The 20,760-nt window shown below is 40.2% G+C and overlaps 2 protein-coding genes across 3 annotated transcripts in view; both read right to left on the reverse strand.

The window, feature by feature from the left end:
* LOC129767795 (uncharacterized) overlaps positions 1–20,760 on the reverse strand; it is a 76,851-nt gene that overhangs the window by 49,933 nt on the left and 6,158 nt on the right. Inside the window, exon 1 of one of the 2 annotated variants that reach the window (XM_055768993.1) lies at positions 8,454–8,562. The exons of the other annotated variant lie outside the window; for it this stretch is intronic. Within the exon in view, the coding sequence (XP_055624968.1) occupies positions 8,454–8,487 (34 nt within the window). The 5' untranslated portion in view covers positions 8,488–8,562. Of the gene's footprint in view, positions 1–8,453; positions 8,563–20,760 lie in introns of those variants that run through there. 2 annotated transcript variants of the gene reach the window in all.
* Positions 9,394–11,514, reverse strand: LOC129767804 (uncharacterized). The gene is made up of 2 exons (XM_055769012.1): positions 11,433–11,514; positions 9,394–11,361 (listed from the first exon to the last, which is right to left on the reverse strand). Exon 2 carries the CDS (start codon positions 11,349–11,351, stop codon positions 9,810–9,812), a length of 1,542 nt encoding a protein of 513 aa, XP_055624987.1. The 5' UTR covers positions 11,352–11,361; positions 11,433–11,514; the 3' UTR covers positions 9,394–9,809.

A 20,760-nucleotide genomic window follows, 5' to 3' on the forward strand; every position in this document is an offset into this window, starting at 1 on the left:
ATTTGATATATTTCTAAAGATTTCTATAAATAATTGTAATATAATTGGTTTTTGCGAATGAAGTAACTTCTCTAAAAATGAATGTTGTTTGATTTTATATTTTTATCAATCTGTTTTTGTGTACTGTCTGTGTATGTTCTGTTTTGGGGTTCTGAATCCTGCAGTTTGTATCTAGTATTTCTTGAACTATATATGGTCCGTCATAGAATGGATCAAGTTTTCTTCTGTTTTCTATTTTTAGATAAACTTTGTCGTTTACTGTTAAATGAATTGGATTAATGACATTTTCTGAGTTTTTTGCTCTTTGAATTTTCTGCTCAATTAATTTGGTTCTTGCTATTTCATTAGATCGTTGTAATTTAAATTTTAGTTCTTTACTATATTGTTCAAAATTATATATTGGTTCAGTTCCTTTTTCAAATAATTCTTGTGGTAATTTAGCTTTAGTTCCAAAAATTAATTCATGAGGGGTAAATTCATGGTGTGAATGTGGGGTTGTGTTATAATTGAAAGCATAGAATTTTAACCATTCATCCCAATCCGATTGATGTTCGTTAACGAAAGATCTCAGGTATTCATTTAAACATCTGTGATTTCTCTCCAAAGAACCAATCGTCTGAGGGTGATAGGCTGTACTAAATTTTTGTTCAATTTTAAGCATTTCACAGATCTGTTCAAAGACTTCGTTATTATACTCAGTTCCTTGATCAGAACGTAAAGTTAAAAATGTTCCGTAAGTTAAAATAAAATTGTCTACTAATGCTTTAGCAATTACGTTTGCTTCTTTAGTAGGTACTGGAATTAATACGACATATTTCGTTAAATCGCATTGAATACTAACTACATATCTATTGTTGTTGTTACTTTTTGGTAATGGTCCAACTGTATCTATTGAAATACTTTCGAATGGGTGATTTGGTGTTGTAGTAACTACTTGTTTTTCTTTTGTATGCTTTATGACTTTGTTTCGTTTGCATAATTCACAGGCCTTGATGAATTCTGCAATCGATCTTTTCATATTGCTCCAATTATACACTTCTCTAATTTGAAGGTACAACTTATGTTGACCAATGTGACCTCCTGTAGGGGTGTTATGGTAATCATTCAATACTTTTTGGATGTCTTTTATTTTTGTTAAAAACATTGGTGGATTGTAAATAATAATTTCTATTGAATACACTTGAGTATTCGCTAATATTTTAAAGTTTTCAATTGATATCATTTTAAATATTTCGTCTTTTGTCGACAGCGCTAATTTCTTTTGGTTCATTTTAATCATTGTTCCTTCTATTTTCAGAAGTGCAGATTCTAATGTCTGACTTCCATGTAAAATTTGTTGATGCACTTGGGCAATAATTTTATTGTTTTTCTTTAAATAAAATATCATTCCATATTTGTCGACGCGTGTTTCGAGTTTAATTAATTTCTTCGTTTCTGATGGATTATTTGTCATGTACGTAGAGAAGTGATCAGTTTCTCGTGGTACAGAAATTTGATTATCAGATGTTTTCATATTTGAATTATTTTTCGAATTACGAGTCATCGCTCTTGTGCTTACTCCTAATATATTTAAATTTTTTAATTCATCAGAGGAGGTTACTATTCTTGATAAAGCATCTGCTCCTACATTTGATTTTCCTGCTATGTATTCAATTGTAAAGTCATATTCTTCTAAATCAAGACGCATTCTAGTTAATTTTGAAGTTGGATTTTTCATACCGAATAAGAAAACTAACGGTCTATGATCCGTTTGTACTAAAAATTTTCTACCGTACAGGTAAGGTTTGAAGTAATTAATAGCCCAATGTATGGCTGTTAATTCTTTTAGAATCACTGGTTTATTCTTTTCACCAGGTGTAAAAGTTTTGCTTGCAAAAGCTATTGGTAAATTTCCATGTTGTGTTTGTTGAGACAATACAGCTCCACAACCTATATCTGAAGCATCTGTTGTTAATATAAATTGCTTCGTAAAATCTGGATATTGTAATAATCTTGGTGACATTAATGAATTTCTTAGGGTGTTGAATGCATTTTGACAACTATTGGTCCATATAAATTGTGAATTTTTCTTCAATAGTTGATTAAGGGGATTTGCTATTAATGCAAAATTTGGTACGAATTTACGATAATAATTACAAAATGCAACGAATCTTCTAACTTCGTCTGCATTTTTAGGAACTGGATAATTTTGAATAGTTGAAAATTTAGAATCATCTGGTAACATGCCATATTCTGTTATTTTATGACCTAGAAAGGTAACTTCAGTGCTAAAAAATTTGCATTTCTGCGCATTTAGCTTCAAATTGTAATATCTTAATCTTTCAAAAACTTGATTTAGATTTGAAATATGATGGTTTACAGAACATCCTACGACTATAATATCGTCGATGTAAATGAAAGCTAATTCTGGGGTTAAACCAGCCATTGCAATTGTCATCATACGTTGAAAACTGTTTGGACTTATATTCAATCCAAACGGTAATCTTGTATATTGATAATGTCCGTTTTGTGTTGAAAATGCCGTAAATTTTCTAGACTCATTGTCCAAAGGTATTTGATGAAAACCTGACATGAGATCTAATGTTGAAAAATATTTTGCTCTGCCAAGTTGATCTAAAATATCGTCAATTCTTGGTAGAGGAAATTTGTCTGCTAAAATTTTTTTATTTAGTTGTCTAAAATCAACGACTAAACGCCATTTTTTGTCATTATTTTGGGATTTTTTCGGTACTAGAAGTATAGGAGAGTTGTATGGTGAAACTGAAGGTTCCACTATATTACTCTCTAACATTTTGTTTACCTGTTGATTAATTTCGGTTTGTTGCGCATGAATCGTCTTGTAATTAGGAATATATACAGGAACTTTATCACTTAGAACAATGTTCTGTGAATAGAAATTGTTTTGAGTAACATCCTCCTCTGGAAGACAAAATATGTCTTGATAATCATTAATTAATTTTTTAAATTTATCTTTAGCATATGGAGGAATTTTGTCCGTGTTTATGCTTTTAAAAATCTCTTCGGATCTCTTATTATTAATATTTTTGGTATTTACATTAAGAATAGAATAATCGTTTAAAATACTTAATGTAGGCTTAAATTTAGAATAATGTATGTACAAAGGTTTATTCGTAGTATTTACAAATTTTACATAAGGCTTTAAAGGTGAAATTATAGTGTTACCACAGAAAACTCCTGGGTAAATTTCTTCTGAATGGACTACCATATCCTCTCTAATGTTTAAATATGGTATCCTTCTGATAACTTCACTACGACTTGGTAGCATGAAGCCTTCATTTAAGTTGTCTTCTATTGGTACTGAAATTTGTATATTGGCTATATTAAATGTAAGTAGCCAATGTTCATAATCTATTAAACATTTATAATTTATTAAAAAATCTCGACCTAGAATACCATCAGCCGTAATTGGTAAGTCTGCGGTAACTAGGTGAAAATCGTGATTTAAAGTTAATGTATTATTAAAGCATAAAGATGTATTTGTTAAACCTAATGTTTCTACACTATTTTCCGTAATGCCGGTTAATTTAATCTTATTGTTAGTATTTACATGTTGATTTGGGAGAATATTTCGTGCTTTGAACAACGAAATATCTGCACCGGTGTCAATGATCAAGTTGCATATTTTATTTCCAGTCATGTGCACTTTGACTTGGATAAAATTTGATGCATTTAAATTTAATGTCAAAATCGGTATGCCTGTCCGTAACAATTGTTCAGTTAGTCGACATCTGTTAGCAATTGTTACTGGTTGGCTAAAAAATAATCGGTATTTGCTTGATTGTTCCCATTATTTGCAATATTGTTGTTGAACGGTACCATAGCTTGGCAAGTATTATCTGATTCGTTTTGTGGGTGAAATCCATTATTGTTTGCATGATTATTCAGTCGAGGAATGTCTTGCTGATTTACTACGTACATTCTCGCTGGTACATTATTTCTATTGAAATTTCTGTTAACGTTTCTGTTTTGATTTTGATTGAAATTTCGTTGAAAAGGGTATTGTTGTAAATTTTGATTGAAATTTGGTTGTTGTCGGGAATTTTGGATTGAATTTCTATTAGTAGGATACTGATGGTTAATGGGATATTGTCGGTTGAGGTTTCTATTGAGGTTATTTGGATATCTTGCTTGATATCTTCCATGGAAATAATTTCTTTGATTATTTCTTTCATAAACCATAGGGTTTCTGTAATTGAAATTTCGGTTTGTGTTATAATGATTTGGTTGTCTAGCCTTAATCGACTGCAGTACGACTGCGTTTGAATCAGTATTGTCCTTTTCATTTTCTACCATTACGTTGATGGCCTCTTGTAAATTGTCGAATTTGCCAATTTTCAGCATCATTTTGGTCTCTCTGTTGGGTGTTTCTTTGATAAGTGTTTTGATCGCTACCTTTTGAGACATTTTCCTTGCGACTGTGTCGGGAATTTGTTCTCTTATATAGGTATCTTTGAGCTTATCTGTCAATTCATCGAGTTGTTTAGTGAATTTCTCGATTTCATTTGTCGATTTGAGTCTCAAATTCATCAGATTAGCTAAGGCTATGTCTGAATTTGATTTCTCTTCGCAATTTGTTTGGATTTTTGCGACTATTTCGTCATAATCCGTTGGAGATATTGAGAATAAATTTCTCGCTTTACCAGTTAATTTTGTCAGTATAATTTGAATTGCGGCTGCTTTGCTTTCGATTGGAACTATGGTCTTTGCCAAGTTCACCGCGTCTATAAATGATTTAACACCACTTGCGTTTCCGTCATAAGTGGGTATCAGCGTTGCTAATTCAGCGGCTGTTTTAATATTAAGAGCCATGTTGGATACTTTGTGTATTTTAATATACCAAATTAAAATTTTTGTCAATATTTTAAATTTAATTTTTCTTTGTTTTAAATTAATTTCACTTTTCACTCTCAATAGTGAATCGTCAGTGCTTAATTTATAGGGTTTTAGTAAACCACTTGATTTACCAAGTGTCTCTGGTTCACTATCGTATTCCCTTTGTATTACTTCTGATTCATCTAAAATTTTGATGGCCTTCTGATATATTTGTTTCAGTGCACCATAAGTTTCAACTTCGTCATTCCAGACTGAAGCTCCAAGTCTATACTCGAAAGATTTTAGTATTGTTCGATATTTGGCTAAGTTTTCTTGTAACTGTTGCCTTTTGACTTCAATATTATGTAAAGTTCTTGGTCTGTTTTTATTTTTGTTCAAATTCTGATATCCCTTTTTCAGATATGATTCAATTTCTTTGAGTTGTTCCATTTAGGAAGACTCAATTTTATTCATAAATTCTCAGAATTTTATCTTTTCGGACTAATGATAAGAACAAATTTGCGAAAAAATATATATATTATTTTATTGATTATTTTTCATTTGCCTTCTATTCCTTTTTGCTTCGGCCAATCTTTGTCGTCTTCTCTCTTTCTGGCCGGGAAGTTTTAGCCACGTAATCGGATCACATCCGGGTAATTCATCTATTCTGTCTAGTAATTCTTCATACGATTCGAGTTTAGTATTTTCTCCAAATACTACTATATCAGGTGCGAAAGCTCCTTCGCCCTTTCCTTTGCTTACATCGGCTAATAATTTCAGAAAATCTTCAAAATCGTCTTTAATCATTTTTATAAGATTTTTGAAGTAGAGGTAAAAAAAAATAATATATAATTTTCGTTATATTATTTTCTTATGATATTATTTCTTTGCTGTAATTTTTGTATATTAAGTTATTCTATTAGCGGCCATTCATATATAGTCTAAAGCTTTAGGCAATTGATGCCATAGTTTGTGCCGACTGTGCAGCTTTCAGTGCTTCTTTACGTACACACTGCTTATAATTCTTGTATAGTTTAATGAAAGCAAATATTAATAAAATCGCAAGTATAATCCATAATAATAACTCTTGCGTTTCGTGGAATAAAGTGTGTTGTTCCACGTGGTTTAGGATATTTACTTGTGGGTCTCCTGTATTTTGAATAGTTTTCTTGTCAAACAGGCCCATTTCTACTTTCTCGAAGCATATTCAATTAATTACATGCATTGTTTTTCATTATGCATTATACATTATAGTCATTGGTAAATGTATCGAAATTTATTGTTTCTATTCCGAATATATTATTATCAAAACTCATTATTTGGAAATAATTTTTATAAATACTTTGTAACCGAGGGTATGTAATTCGAACACTTCATAAAGAAACATATAATCATTCTAGCCTATGCGTTCAGTTCGATAAGTGCTGTACGTTTTATTTTGATATACATCAGTTTCAATTGCTTACTTCATATCGTCGGTTTCATTCCAGATTTAGCTCCTTCTGCTCTCTGTTGGTCCCGCCTGTCAGTTCCTTATTGCTGACAATGGTCTCGCCTTCCAATGTTCCTGCTTCTGTTCATTTATCTTCGCGTTACACTTTCCGCTGCTGCTCTTGCTGTTTCTCCTTATTAAGGTTAACTTTTCATTTTATTCACATGGGAAAATAAGTTGTCTCTGTTGATTTTCTCCCAGCACTTTTGGTTTGATCTTCATTGAAATTATTTTCGTAAGGAGTTTTTTTTTTTTTATTTTGTTTCCATCCTATTCAGTGTCAGTATTTATATTACACCGCTTTTCTGGCACTTTTCCGATCACATTGTTTGTAACACTTTTTGAATTTCTCCCAGCACTATTTGTTTAGATTTCGCTATTGTTCCAATGTTTGCTGTTCGAATTATCACTCGCCTGTTGGCACGACACTTAATATTCACTATTTAAGCTTGTCCAGTTGTCCATAATAAATATATATTTCATATATATTTTTTTTTTCAGTCTGCGCTAAAGTTGATTACACAAACTTCGGGGATTTTTCTCCCTTTCCTTAACTTTTCTTCTCATACTTTTATTTTGGCTTTTCCATTGAGCTGTGGCGGTAATTGCACTCAAGTTTACCACTCGCCATGTAATTATATAGTTTATATTGTAATGCCAATAATATTGTTCACATCACCAATATTGTTCATCACACGCGGCCTTGTACTTATTTTCAATATTCTTCACATAAATCACTTCCGAAGATTGCAGGTTTAATTTCACGGTCGCCATGTCTTATCTTTGCTTTATACTTTTATTCAAAAAAGGTTTTATTCATTTCTCGTCACTCCACGCGTGCATCCGCGTCGAGTGTCATACAAGAAGTGTCTTAATGCTAGTTACATGTGTCTTAAGCTAACTTAGCCAACAGTTTGTGGAGAGTTTCATTGGGAGGAGCCAAGTCGATTTCAAAGGGGAATAGCCAATCAATCGAATGCAGTGTTCGATGTGAATGGTGTCAAGAAATAAAATTGCTTACTGCGCTCATAAGCGCGCATATCGATTTCATGGGAAATCGTAAAGTGTCACGACGACTTTGTGTACGGTCGCGTATTTAATCAGAATAGAACTGGGTTTGTTTTGGTTTCTGGTTTATTGCCTTTAGCTGCGCGCGACATGATGTAAGGGTGCATTCATATCGCCCGCGCATGTTGGCATGGACGAATGTGGGAGAAAAACAATTAACGAAATAATGCAGTTGCGCTTGAGGAATGTTTCGTGGGAATCGTAAATTGAAGTGACCACGCATGAGTCATTTATTTTGAAACAATCAACTGCTTATGAGGAGAAGGATAATTTGTATATTGGGAGTTTTAAGATGGACTTTGGAACGGGGTTTGAAATCATACTACAGAATGCGCGAAACGTCGTTGGGTTGGATCGAGTAGGTTTGTACTGAAATCGAAAGCTTGTTGAAAGAATGATGTATGTAGAGGTTGTTGGCGTTTAACTTGCATTCATTGTTTTTTAAATTTTATAAAGGGCTCATATTTTTGTTGATATGAGATGATTTGCATCCTCTTGAAAAGACTCACTGCTAGAGTACTGTTTTCACGGTCTAAGAGAGGTAAATTTCGTTGATTGTTGAATGCATAATCATAGTCTTTCCTACTAAACTAAATTTTTTTCTGTATTATAATGTACATATTGTCTTCTTCGATATCAAAACCATAGCATTCAATTTTTCTCTCTGAGCACGTTTACTTCGATCAAAATGAAGAAAAAAATACTGCGCTACAGCAAATAAAACAATTTTAATGTTCAATTTCCTACATAGGATTTCTCATATGATATTTGAATTTACCTACAAAAGAATCATTGGTAATGGTCCTTATACTACAAACAACAATCCCGCTCAAATCATAAATTTTATGAGTCAATGCGAACGCGTTATTGGCGAAGGCTATTACGACATCGAACACGTTGTTTGGTCGCTAGCTTAAATTCAGAACTATTTCTTCGGGTCCGAGGAAACTGGTGGCTAGAAAAAAACCTTGATTAAATGTCCAAATTATTTTTCTCAAAGCTATCAATCTAATCATTAATATTATCCCGTTTCTCGGTGAAAATACGTCATCCTACTTACTCCGAGTCCTATCCGCGAGTAATCGATATCCCATCCTGTGAATCCTGTGAGGTCTACCACGAAGTCGACGGCCTCTTCCTGGTTTTCTGCTGAAGATAGTTTTGGCCAGTGTTGGAAAAAATCATCTTCGCTAAGATCAAATGCATAGATTTTCGGCCTAGGTTGCATCGAAAACCTATATATTCCAAACGAAAATTAAAATGACAGATCCAGGCAACCATTGAATATGAGCAAATGAACTTTTGTCCTTTAATATGTTTTGATGTTTATTTTTTCCACCCAGTGTCATTTTCATCTTGATTATCGGAAACGTCAGAACTGAATTTCATTTCAGCCAAATGAATATCAGCTGTTGTTAACTTCTAACCTGAGGCTACTGTGTGCGGTTGGGTTTTGCAGTTGCCGGATGCCGCAATCGGAAATACCTTATGAAATTCCCGATGTCGCAAATGACTTGACGGTAGCTAAAACCACTTGTTGTATCCATTCTGCATATGCCGTTGCTACCGTCTCGCCAAATAAAATTTATTTTGAACTTAAATTCACTGCTAGAACGAATATCGTTTCGGAAGTATAAATAACAGCGAAGTTATGAACCCCACTCAATTTCGCATTCATTCATTCTAGCAAAATTGTTCATGCAACAGCGATATGAACAAAATGAACTCGTTTGTTATTGTCATCAATATAATGAGGGCAGTGTGATTCAAGCTGGAAAAAAGTCATTTACACTGTAGCGATAGCAGAGCGAGAGCAGCGGAGCGGGAGCAACGAAACGGGAGCAACGTAGTGGTCACCAGGTAAGTAACCCTCATTCCACTTTCTGTGGACACCAAGGCGGCAATGGTAGGAGATAGTAGCACTACGCGATAACTATCCGGTAAGTAATTTCACTTCATTAACTTTTCTAATCCACTTTATTAAAATTTATTCTAAAAAAAATCAAAGGCTGACGTTCTTCAGCCGTCAGAGAGGTAAAGAAGGAGGATGAGTCGTCTCGAAGGCCTTTTTATATTGAGTTCAACGGAAGCGTTATGGTCTCCATGACGTTTAGTATGGCCTCCGTCAGACTTGTCATTTGACATGTTCATCGATTTCGATGAACAAGGGATTGTATTCGATGTGCGAGGAAAGCTAACGTACAGATGTTGCAGTTATCTTCTCCGGGCATCGAACATGCTGACCCCTTCAGAAACGCGCTTTCTGACGATATTCGTAGACATAAGAACGCTGGTTGGTTGCCTCGTAGTAGTTGGTAACGTAGTCGATTTCACGCTGCGGGTGTTGATAGTCATACGTCATCCGAAAAGCAATTGATGATGGCTGATCCAGACATAATATATGTCTGGTGTAATGTTATTGCAGGTTTGTCTCGACGGTCGTACTGCTGGATGTTGTTGGATCAGTTTCCGAACATTTTTGAAAATCTCCTGCTGTCGTAGTCGCAGTTGATGGCAAAGGAAGCAGGCAAATTTTAGAAACGGGTCTCTTGTACTGCCCGTCTGAAGTTTGCACTGTCACTACCCGTGTGATCCCATCCGCTCCAGGGTGTAGATCCGTGATTCGTGCTGTAGGCCAGTGCGTGGGTGGAGAATTTTCGTCACGAAGTATCACCAGCCTACCCTTTTCAATAACAACCGGAGGCTTTAGCCATTTTGTGCGCGGTTGCAGCGATGATAAGTACTCAGAGCTCCATCGTTTCCACACGTCCTGCACGATTTTTTGAACCTGTTGCCAACGGTGGAGTCGGTTGAACGGAATGGATGATAAATCCACGTCCGGAACTGCTTTCAAGGGCGATCCAAGTAGGAAGTGTCCCGGTGTGAGCGGCTGGAGGTCAGACGGATCGTCGCTGATAGGAATGATGGGTCTGGAGTTGAGGCAACCTTCGATTTGGATTAGTAACGTCTCCATGTCGTCGTAGTCTAGCTTGTGTTGCCCCAGGACTCGAAAAAGATGCTTCTGAACTGATGAAATGGCAGATTCCCATAAACCGCCAAAATGGGAGGTCTTCGGCGGATTAAAGTGCCATTTGATATTGTTGCTGGTGCATTCGATGGCAAATGCTTGTTTGTAGTTGCTGCTGCGTAGGAAATTTCGCAGTTCATTGGAGGCGCCAACAAAGTTACGACCGTTGTCGCTGTATATTTCCGAACAAAATCCTCGGCGGGAAGTGAATCGTCGAAATGCTTGCATAAACTTTGCTGTAGTTAGATCCACCACTAATTCGATATGCACAGCTTTAGTGCAAAAGCACACAAAAACTGCTACATAAGCCTTCCTTGCTGCTGATCGTCGGTTAACTGGTCGAAGAAGTAATGGTCCCCAGTAGTCAACTCCTGTTACTGCGAATGGCCGGGATGCTGTTACACGAGTTCGAGGTAAATCGCCCATAAACTGCTCCAGTTTCTTTAGTTGAGCTCTGAAGCAAGCGACGCAGGTGTGGACTACCCTTCTCGCCAAGCTCCTGGCCCCTATGATCCAGTAGCGGTTGCGTAGAAGGGCGAGAAGAAGTTGTGGATGTGCATGGAGGTTTCGTTCGTGAAATTGTTTTACCAGGAGAAACGAAAACAGATGGTTTGCTGGCAACAGAATTTGATGCTTGCTGTCAAATGACTGTTGTGCATTGCTCAGTCGACCTCCAATGCGAATGACGTCTTCGTCGGACATAAACGGGCTGAACCAACGGAGTCTTGATTTGGTGGAAAGTGGTCGTTTCTCACTTAGTTGTGCCCACTCGAGCGGAAAAGTTTGCTGCTGTATTAGAGCGATGAGAATGCCTTCTGATGCCTTGATCTCTTCTGCTTGGAGGAATGATTCGTTCTTGATGAATGTTTTTCTGGTGGCACGGCGACAGTTTCGAAGAAAGCGCCTACAGTAGGAAGTGATCCGTAGCATGCGTTGATAGCTGGAAAATGTTGCAACAAATTCGTCGATGAATGATGGTTTGTGATGGACGTTGAGAGCTGCTACTTGTACCCTTCTAGTTTCTCGAAGAGTGGTATGAGTTTGGGGAGTGCTGTGTTGTTCGATTGGCCACTGATCAGGTTCCATTCCACCACAAAGTGCTACCCAGAAGTGCTTCAGCGGTGGCTCCGCGAGAAAGCCGCATATCCGCAGGGTTTTCTTGACCTGCAACATGGTTCCAGCTGCAGTGACCCTCTCCCACGAATAGAACATCTCAGATAATTTCAATATGAATAAGTATTTACAATAAGAAAGATTCCTACTGAAGATAGGGGAGAATCCAACCAAGGATTTTCCAACAGGAACGATGGAATTTTCCATACTGTGCAAGTTGAAAATTCCCTACACATAGCAGGTAGCCAGTAAGTTAGTTCTAACGTTTTTAGAGTTCTGTACATCCTCACAGAGGGATCGAGGTTTAGAGAGAAAAAATAAATGAGTTGATAGTTGAACATCGAGAAGAACAGTTGTTTCTCTCGATAGAACATAAAAGAAAAGTGCCCCAGACCGCTCGGGCGTTGCATTTTGGTGACAGCGGTGGGATGCTGTCCAAGTGGGGACAGCAGCCCACCCATAGAAGTGTTTCAATTTTGACTGCTGCTGTTGTGAATTTTGGCGTTCCGCTGCTGCCAGAAGGGACGAAATTTTGTGCTATCAAGAATTATTTTTTGTGACCCATGTTGGTGCATGTGAGATCGAAGCTAAAGCAAATGAAGAGATCGAAAGAGTAAAAAGAATGTGACGTTGAACCGAAAAAGTGCTTACCAAAACAAGAAAAGATAATTCCTAAATTAAATGCCACTGCGCAAGTAAGTTAATCTAATGGTGGCTAAAGTGTCCTCCGTTCAACGCTGAGCGGAGTTTCGAGGAAAGGAAGTTATTAGATAGGTCGTAAGACTGCCGGAAATTTAGTGCGACCAAAACCTTTTTGACTTGGTAATCGAAGTGAACACATAAGCCACACCAGCACCGGGGTGAACTTCGAGCAGCAGAATATCGAGCCGCTGGTTTTTGGCCGCCAACTTCACACAAGTCGAGGTAACTACAACGGCGGAAAAACAACTAGCAGCTGATAAATACCTAATAGTGCAATTATGACAGCTGCACTAGATCTGGAAGCTGTGGATAGACGGGTGAATATGGAAAACCATCCGTTGGTCAAAGGAGGCGGTAAGAAGCTACTTTATTATAGGAGAAATAGTAGTCGATTCCGTTAATAGGCCGAGTGTTGTGGAAACATGGACATGGATAAGTTTAGAAATTAATTTTCTAATTTTTAAGATGGTTTTGATTAACAATGAATGTAGAAAAGCAAGACAAATTAGCGTGAATTGTGATTAACAAACGAAAAAAAAATATATACATATTTCTATGTGAATAACAACTGAAACTGAATGATATTAAGGATATGCTAATCGTTCAATAAAATTAATCTGGCGAGGGCTAATCAATGAATGGAATTATTAAATATAGGAAACATGATACTACCTAAAGACAAGCTACAGGATAACAAGATAACAAGTCTTGAGAAACATGAATGTATTATGTTTTTGAAAGTATTTCTTCAATTCTGTAAAAACTGCTTATTTTGTTTGGAAAAAACTTTCCTGTCTCCCATACTTTAAAAGTATGAACAGGGCAATCTGGGGAAATGGACTTATCGAGATTTAAACAGGTGTGATTTCAAATTAATAAACACACTTCGAAGTGGAATTTAAAAAAAAAGTAAAAGATTGAGCCATATATGTCTACAGCCAATTTAACAAAAATGTGTCCATCAATCGCAATCATAGCTTTTGAATGTACCGAAGGGCTGGAAAACCAGGAATTCTTTCCTGTAACGAAAAAATAAATGAGTTGATAGTTGAACATCGAGAAGAACAGTTGTTTCTCTCGATAGAACATAAAAGAAAAGTGCCCCAGACCGCTCGGGCGTTACACAGCTGCAGTTCTCGGTGGTCAATTGTATCTTCGATACTCTGTTCGCCACAAAGGTCGTCCAGGTTGATGGATTACATTTCAACCAACTGAGTACAGTGGTGGAATCGACCCAGAAAAAAGTCTGCATTTCAAGTTGCAAAGCAACGATTACCTTCTGATGAATTTCTGCTGCTATAAGCGCTCCACACAGCTCAAGTCGCGGAATGCTCTGCTGTTTGAGCGGGGCGACTTTCGACCTGGATGTGAGTAAGGCAATTTTGACCTTGCCGTCTGGATTCGTTGATCGAATGTACGCACATGCGCCATACGCTCTTTCAGATGCATCTGAAAATATATGCAATTGCACATTCGTGGGTGCTGGGCAGCAGATGTGACGATCAATGCGTAGTTCGTTCAGCAGAGGCAGCTGATGTTTATATGATCGCCAACGTTCGTGAAGGGATAATGGGAGCTCCTTGTCCCAACCTCAGGGCTTACCGTTGTCCTGAAGCATCCAAAGAGACTGCATAAACAGTTTAGCAGTTGTTACCACTGGGCCCACAAGCCCCAGCGGGTCAAATAATCGAGCGATGTAGGATAAAGCAGTTCGTTTCGTAGGTGGTTCATCGTTATGTTCTTCTGGGAGTTGAACCTTGTACCGTAGACGGTCCGTTAGAGGTTCCCAGTGCAGACCAAGTGTTTTGAGGCACTGATCGCGATCAAATTCCAATGTTGGTTGCATAGCTAAATTCTCTGCGGGAACATCAGCAACTGCGTTGGGTTCGTTGGATGCCCACTCGAGGGGGAGATGGTAGTCCTGGATGCGTTCCATATGATGCAGTGCAAGATACTCATCCATAAATGCACAGTACTGCCCTTGCAGGTTCTCGTTGGCAGTTAGCTTACTTTCGAGCAGTCGAAATCGTCGAATGGCTGTACGACGGTTGTCGCCTAGGTTGTTGAGAATTGTTTCCTTCACCGGTAAGCGAACGATATAACGGCCTTCAGTGTTCCGAGTGACCGTTTTCTGGAAATGCTCCTCACATGCGGCTTCCTCAATAGAGTGGCATGGCATCTTGGAGTCTTCCTCAATACACCAAAATCTTTCCACGAGCTGGTGTAAATCTGCGACTGTGGCGATGTTAGCCACTATGGGAGATGACGATTGAGTGGGTGCGCTTCTTCCAGTGACTATCCATCCGAATACTGAACTGACGAGGGCGGGAAGGTTGTGCCCGAGGTCGATTCTGTCGCTCGTGTTGAAAAGATCGAAAAATAGCTGGGCTCCCAGAACGATATCGATGGGACTGGTTTGGTAAAAAGCAGGATCCGCTAACTGGACTTTTGGAGGAATCTTCCAGGTTGACACATCGAAAGATGATGACGGCAAATCGATGGTAACCTTGGGCATGACTAGAAGTTCTACAGAGGCACTGTAATCACTAACTCTTGAACGGATGGTGGTAAAAACTATGCTGCGCGCTGGTGCAGCAGATTGGCCAATGCCGGAGATCGGTAGATGAACTTTTCTGCGCCGTGCCTTGATCAGCTGAGAGAACGATTCTGTTACGAAAGAGCATTCGCTGCCAGAGTCGAGCAGAGCTCTGGCTGGATGTTCTCGCCCGTTGTCATCGACAACAAGTATGACCGCAGTAGCGAGCAAGACTAGTTTTGGTCGCTCTCCAGCAGAAGCGTGACTGGCTATTTCCGTGATCGCTGCCGAAACCGATGGCGATGATTGTTGATCGTTTGCGGGCTGAGTAGATTTGTCCTTAGGCGGAGATGGTTCCGAGCTCGCTTGAATGAACTGGATCCTGACTGAGAGCAGAGTTGTGTGTGGTGATGACCTCTGCACTTTCGGCATGTGCTCGAAGACGAACAGTCTCTTGCATGATGGCCCTTACGCAGGCAGTTCCTACACAGCTGGTGCCGGCGAACCTCCTTTTCCTTATCGTCGAGTGACATTTTGGAAAACGTAGCGCACATGTACAATGGATGATTGTCGGAGCACACTAAGCACTTTCTAACATTGGTCTGGGCTGCTCCGTGGCTGGCGACTGGCCGTGAAACCGGTTTCTTTGTATGATTTGCTGTTGAAGATTCCGAGGATTTACCGATCGTTTGCAGAACGGTAACGCGACGCTGGATAAAGACTGTGAGATCCTGAAACGTGACAACGTCCTTGGTGGAGCAATACCGTCTTCTCACCAAGCTTCTTGAGTATTTTCACGGTGGCTTCGAAGTTTTCTACCAAAGAGTGAAGATCAGTCGCTGATTCCCGTTTAATCGATGGAAATTCAAACAGCGAGTACGATTGTTTCAGCCTGGTGGTGTTCTGATAGTGGTATAGCAGGAGATTCCAAGCTACCATGTAGTTGTTGGCCGAAATCGCGATCGTCTGTACCAATTTCAGAGCTTCCCCGGTGAGCGAAGAACGCAGATAATAAAACTTTTGTATGTTTGAAAGCTCGTGAGATGAATGAACTAGAGAGATGAACAGGTCGTGGAAATTAAGCCAGCGGTCGAGGGCACCATCAAACACAGGTAGTTTAATATCTGGCAGACGCACGTGGGACGTAGAGAAGGTTTGCAGATGTGATTGAGTACTCGGAGAAGGAGGCGTAGATGGTACTTTATTCACCGATAGAAGGAACCCTTTTGCTTTGAAGTATGCGGTCTCGAAGACGATACGGTCCTTCAGATGAGCCTCAATGTGACTATCATCCAGCGTCTCTAGCTCTCCTTGGACTGTGTTAAAATCATTCCAAATCGTTATGAGGTGTTCCAACCTCACGGGGACTTCGTGGCAATCGGAGTCTTCCTTAAATCCCTCTACAAAATGCACGGCGAGTTCGAACGATGTGATAAGGCTATTCTGCCTTGCTTTCAGGGTCTTAATGCGACGGTGGACATTCTGACGAAAAACGACGACGATGACGATAGTAATCTGCAAAGCACAAGACCGCGTAGCCCGAGGGGGAAAGGTTATGGTGATTGGAATTATAATTACCTTGTAAAGGCAAATTAAGTGCCTTGTATTGTATAAAATTCAAGCGATGTAACGAGATGTAAGATGTAAGCCGCAGAGCGATGGACTACAGTGACCAGGTTCCAGTAGGAAGTCGAGAAGCGATGATGAAGTGGTAGTTCCTTACCAGTATAGACTCGTGGTTCGAATCACAGAGCAGGATACCGATGATGTCCAAACCAGATATAGATGGATAACCGGAGTTCGACGGATATCCGGTTCGAAGGACCAATAGCGATAGCAGAGCGAGAGCAGCGGAGCGGGAGCAACGAAACGGGAGCAACGGAGTGGTCACCAGGTAAGTAACCCTCTTTCCACTTTCTGTGGACACCAAGGCGGCAATGGTAGGAGATAGTAGCACTACGCGATCACTATCCGGTAAGTAATTTCACTTCATTAACTTTTCTAATCCACTTTATTAAAATTTATTCTAAAAAAAATCAAAGGCTGACATTCTTCAGCCGTCAGAGAGGTAAAGAAGGAGGATGAGTCGTCTCGAAGGCCTTTTTATATTGAGTTCAACGGAAACGTTATGGTCTCCATGACGTTTAGTATGGCCTCCGTCAGACTTGTCATTTGACATGTTCATCGATTTCGATGAACAAGGGATTGTATTCGATGTGCGAGGAAAGCTAACGTACAGATGTTGCAGTTATCTTCTCCGGGCATCGAACACACTGGGACAAAAAAATATTCGTTTCTCGTGAATATTTGTTGATATTCTAAGACACTGGTTTTGGCGGCTCTCTGGTCAGGCGTTCTGGCTACATGTCCAGCCCACTGCAGCCTGCCACGCTGTATTACCTTTACTATCTCAGCATGTTTGTATACCTGATACAATTCGTGTTTCATGCGCCTGCGCCACACTCCATCTGCCAATTTACCGCCAAGTATCGATCGCAAAACTTTACGCTCAAAAACTCCGAGCACTCGTCGGTCAGCTTCCTTCAGCGTCCATGCTTTATGTACGTAAAGAGTAAAGGATACGGGAGCGCACTTTGTATACGGAGTTGAGCAACGTAATGCCTCGATAGTTGCTACAATCGAGTCGATGGCCCTTCTAGTAGAATGGGCATATGAGGCCTTCCAAGTCGTTCGGCATTTGTTCATCCGCCCAGATCCTCAATATGATCTGGTGTATCGCATCGTAAAGCCGTTCGCTTCCCGCTTTTAGCAGTTCGACCGGGATACCATTCTTCCCAGCGGCCTTGCCGTTTTTCAGCTCACTAATCGCCTCTTTAACCTCTTCCTGTGTTGGTGGCTCCACAGCTTGTTCGTCATTCATAATCCTCATCTTGTTCCTGTTTTGCTCATCTTGCTCCTCACCGTTCAATAGCGCCTGAAAGTGCTCCTTCCACCTGGCTTCCACCTTCCACCTCGGTTTCTCAGTAAGCAGGTTGCCGTCCTTGTCATTACACATCACCGGTGCAGGGAAATTCCTGCTTCTGACTCTGTTGACTGTTCTATAGAAGCTCCACACGTCGTTTCTAGCAAAGTTAAAAATAAATAAACTCGATTTTCGGTAGCTCTTGCCTCCTTGTATCTCTCTTTGTTCTGACACGTAGCCGCAGTGAGCATGCGGCTCCTGGCACGGTTCTTCTCGCCTGTCGCTCTCTGGCACTCGGCATCAAACCAGCCGTTACGCTGTCTTCCCCGCGTCGTACCTACCACCTCTCTCGCAGTCGTTTCAATGGCACCGTGAATAGTACTCCACAGCCCATTTACATCCTGTTCCTCCTGCTGTTCTGCGATCCGTTGATCCAGCTTTCTGGCGTATTTTTCTGCCACGCCATCAGCTTTCAACTGCTGTATGTTGAACCGCATCGTCCTCTCTGTGCGGGACGTTCAGTACGTTCGACAACCGTGAGCGGATCCTACAAACGACGAGATAATGGTCGGAGTCAATGTTTGGTCCGCAAAAAGACCTAACATCAGTAACATCCGAGAAGTGCCGACCGTCAATCAGTACGTGATCGTTCTGGGAGCACGCTTCTCCGTTTGGGTGCCTCCAGGTATGTTTCCGAATATTGAAACGTGGAAAATAGGAGCTACATATGGGCATTCCTCTGGCCGCGGCAAAGTTTATCAGCCTCAGGCCGTTTCCATTGGTTGACGAGGTAAGGCTGTGCCTTCCAATGACCGGACGGAAAAATTCCTTCCTCCCAACCTGTGCGTTTGCATCTCCGATGACGACTTCTTCGTGTTCCGTGTTCGTTGCCTACGTCTTTGCCGATTAATCCGTTAATCCGTTCGTATTTATAAATTCGTTGTTCGTGGTTAGAATGGATTTCGGTATGCTACCTTACCATAGTTACTAGAGACGAATGAACTGCAAAAGCTTAAAGTCTCTATAATTCAAGACCTTCCTTACCATAGTCGCGATACCTTCATCTTGCTTATGGGGTTGCCATCTTAGGTGTAGCTGGCGGAATACAACATTTCATTCTCAGCCGCTCGCTCCGACACAGACGCTGTTTGGGCCGCTCCTCCTGGAGATCAGACGCAGCTTTTTTTTTTTGGCTGAGACGCTTATGGCGGCGTCAACTCGCCTTTTAGGAGTCGTTAGGGGAGATTGTGTAGAGCCCACTACGCATCTCCCGACCCTAACTAACTCCTGCTACTTGTTCGGGGGTACTTATTCATTGTATTCGCACCTACCCTCCATATCTGGAGGCCGTTTTGCTATCCATGACCTGCGACCCGTCTGATTGCTTGCAGCTAGGCTGTGCATATTGAAACTCACATTGAACGGATGTTCGGTTATTGCAACACAGTGTGCACTTCGGAATCACTTTAATTTAGCCCCGTTGGCTACCGTCCCAGACCGCAAATCAATTGTTACATGGGTCACTACATTCATACAAACTGCAAGTGCGACAAAAGGAAGAACTGGAGTCCCTCGGCCCGTTAGATCACCTGAGAACATTGAAGCAGTGAGAGTGTCAATGTTGCGATCGCCACGGCGTTCTGCGCGCAAACACGCATCTGCCCTTGGACTGTCCGATCGTTCTGTGAGAAGAATTCCTCGTGATGATCTTCATTTTCATCCCTATAAGATGGTGATAGTGCAGGAACTTTCAGAACGTGTGAGCTTCTTCTTGATGTCGTTCCCGAGGGTGCTATTGTTTTTTTAGCGATGAAGCCCATTTTCATTTGTGTGGGTCGGTTAACAAACAAAACATCCGCTACTGGGCTGACACCAACCCTCGAGAATTGCATCAAAAGCCTTTGCACCCAAAGTCACAGTGTGGTGTGCAATTTCCTCAGCTGGAATTATTGGTCCCTGGTTTTTTGAAGAAAATGAGGTTACAGTGACAGTGAGTTCGAACCGGTATGTAAATATGCTACATAATTTTTTTTCCCGCGGCTAGAAAATTTGGATTTGGGGGACACTTGGTTCCAACAAGACGGTGCAACAGCGCACACTTCAAGAGCATCGATGGTTGTTTTGAGGGAACACTTTCCAGAGCGCCTTATCTCAATTAGAGGCGATTTGGAATGGCCGGCACGCTCTCCCGATCTGTCCCCTTGTGATTTTTTCTATGGGGTTTTTTGAAATCCCGTGTTTATGTGAACCGTCCAAGAACCCTACAAGATTTGAAGACTAACATCCAAGAAGAAATTGCCAAAAATGAATACATTCGACTCGTTTGCTTCCATCAATCGGTAAGTGAGAAAGATGATTTCTCCCATCACCACAGTGCGGATTTCCACTTCTATCACAGCAGCCAACAACATCCGTTTTCCTGCAGCAGTAACCTCCAACCCCTGTTGGCAATGCCGGGGAACAGCATCAACAGCAACAGCAGCAGGACCTGGCCATCGATAGTATTTCTAGCAATTTTCCCCATCGGAGATCCCGTGCTTCACGCACATTGAAGAATCCTCCTCAGCCACATATCTGTGTCATCAAGGGCAAGGAGGTATTCATCAATGTACTCAGTCGGATTTGAATCGTCAATCCAGACAACCCGGATGCACCGATTCCATTATATACCTTATTTTTATTATACATGGATTTTTATAATTTTTTTTCAATAAAATGATTAAAATCGATCAATGTATTTCCTTTTCACTTTCAATAACAAACCAACACAAACAAGCAGCAAGCAGTGCTGGAAGCAGAGCTGCAAGCAGGTCGACGCCTTGCACATGTTGGCGAAAAAGTGGCGTCAAGTTGTTCGATGAATGCATATGAAAGGTCGATAACTCGATTGCAAGGTGGCAGCATTTGAGGTCGATTGTTGACATTTCATCGACCCGATCTTGACAGGCAAAACGGAATGTGGGTTGTCATTTGACATGTTCATCGATTTCGATGAACAAGGGATTGTATTCGATGTGCGAGGAAAGCTAACGTACAGATGTTGCAGTTATCTTCTCCGGGCATCG

The sequence above is a fragment of the Toxorhynchites rutilus genome, chromosome 2 (assembly GCF_029784135.1).
Source record: "Toxorhynchites rutilus septentrionalis strain SRP chromosome 2, ASM2978413v1, whole genome shotgun sequence".
Lineage (NCBI taxonomy): Eukaryota > Metazoa > Arthropoda > Insecta > Diptera > Culicidae > Toxorhynchites > Toxorhynchites rutilus.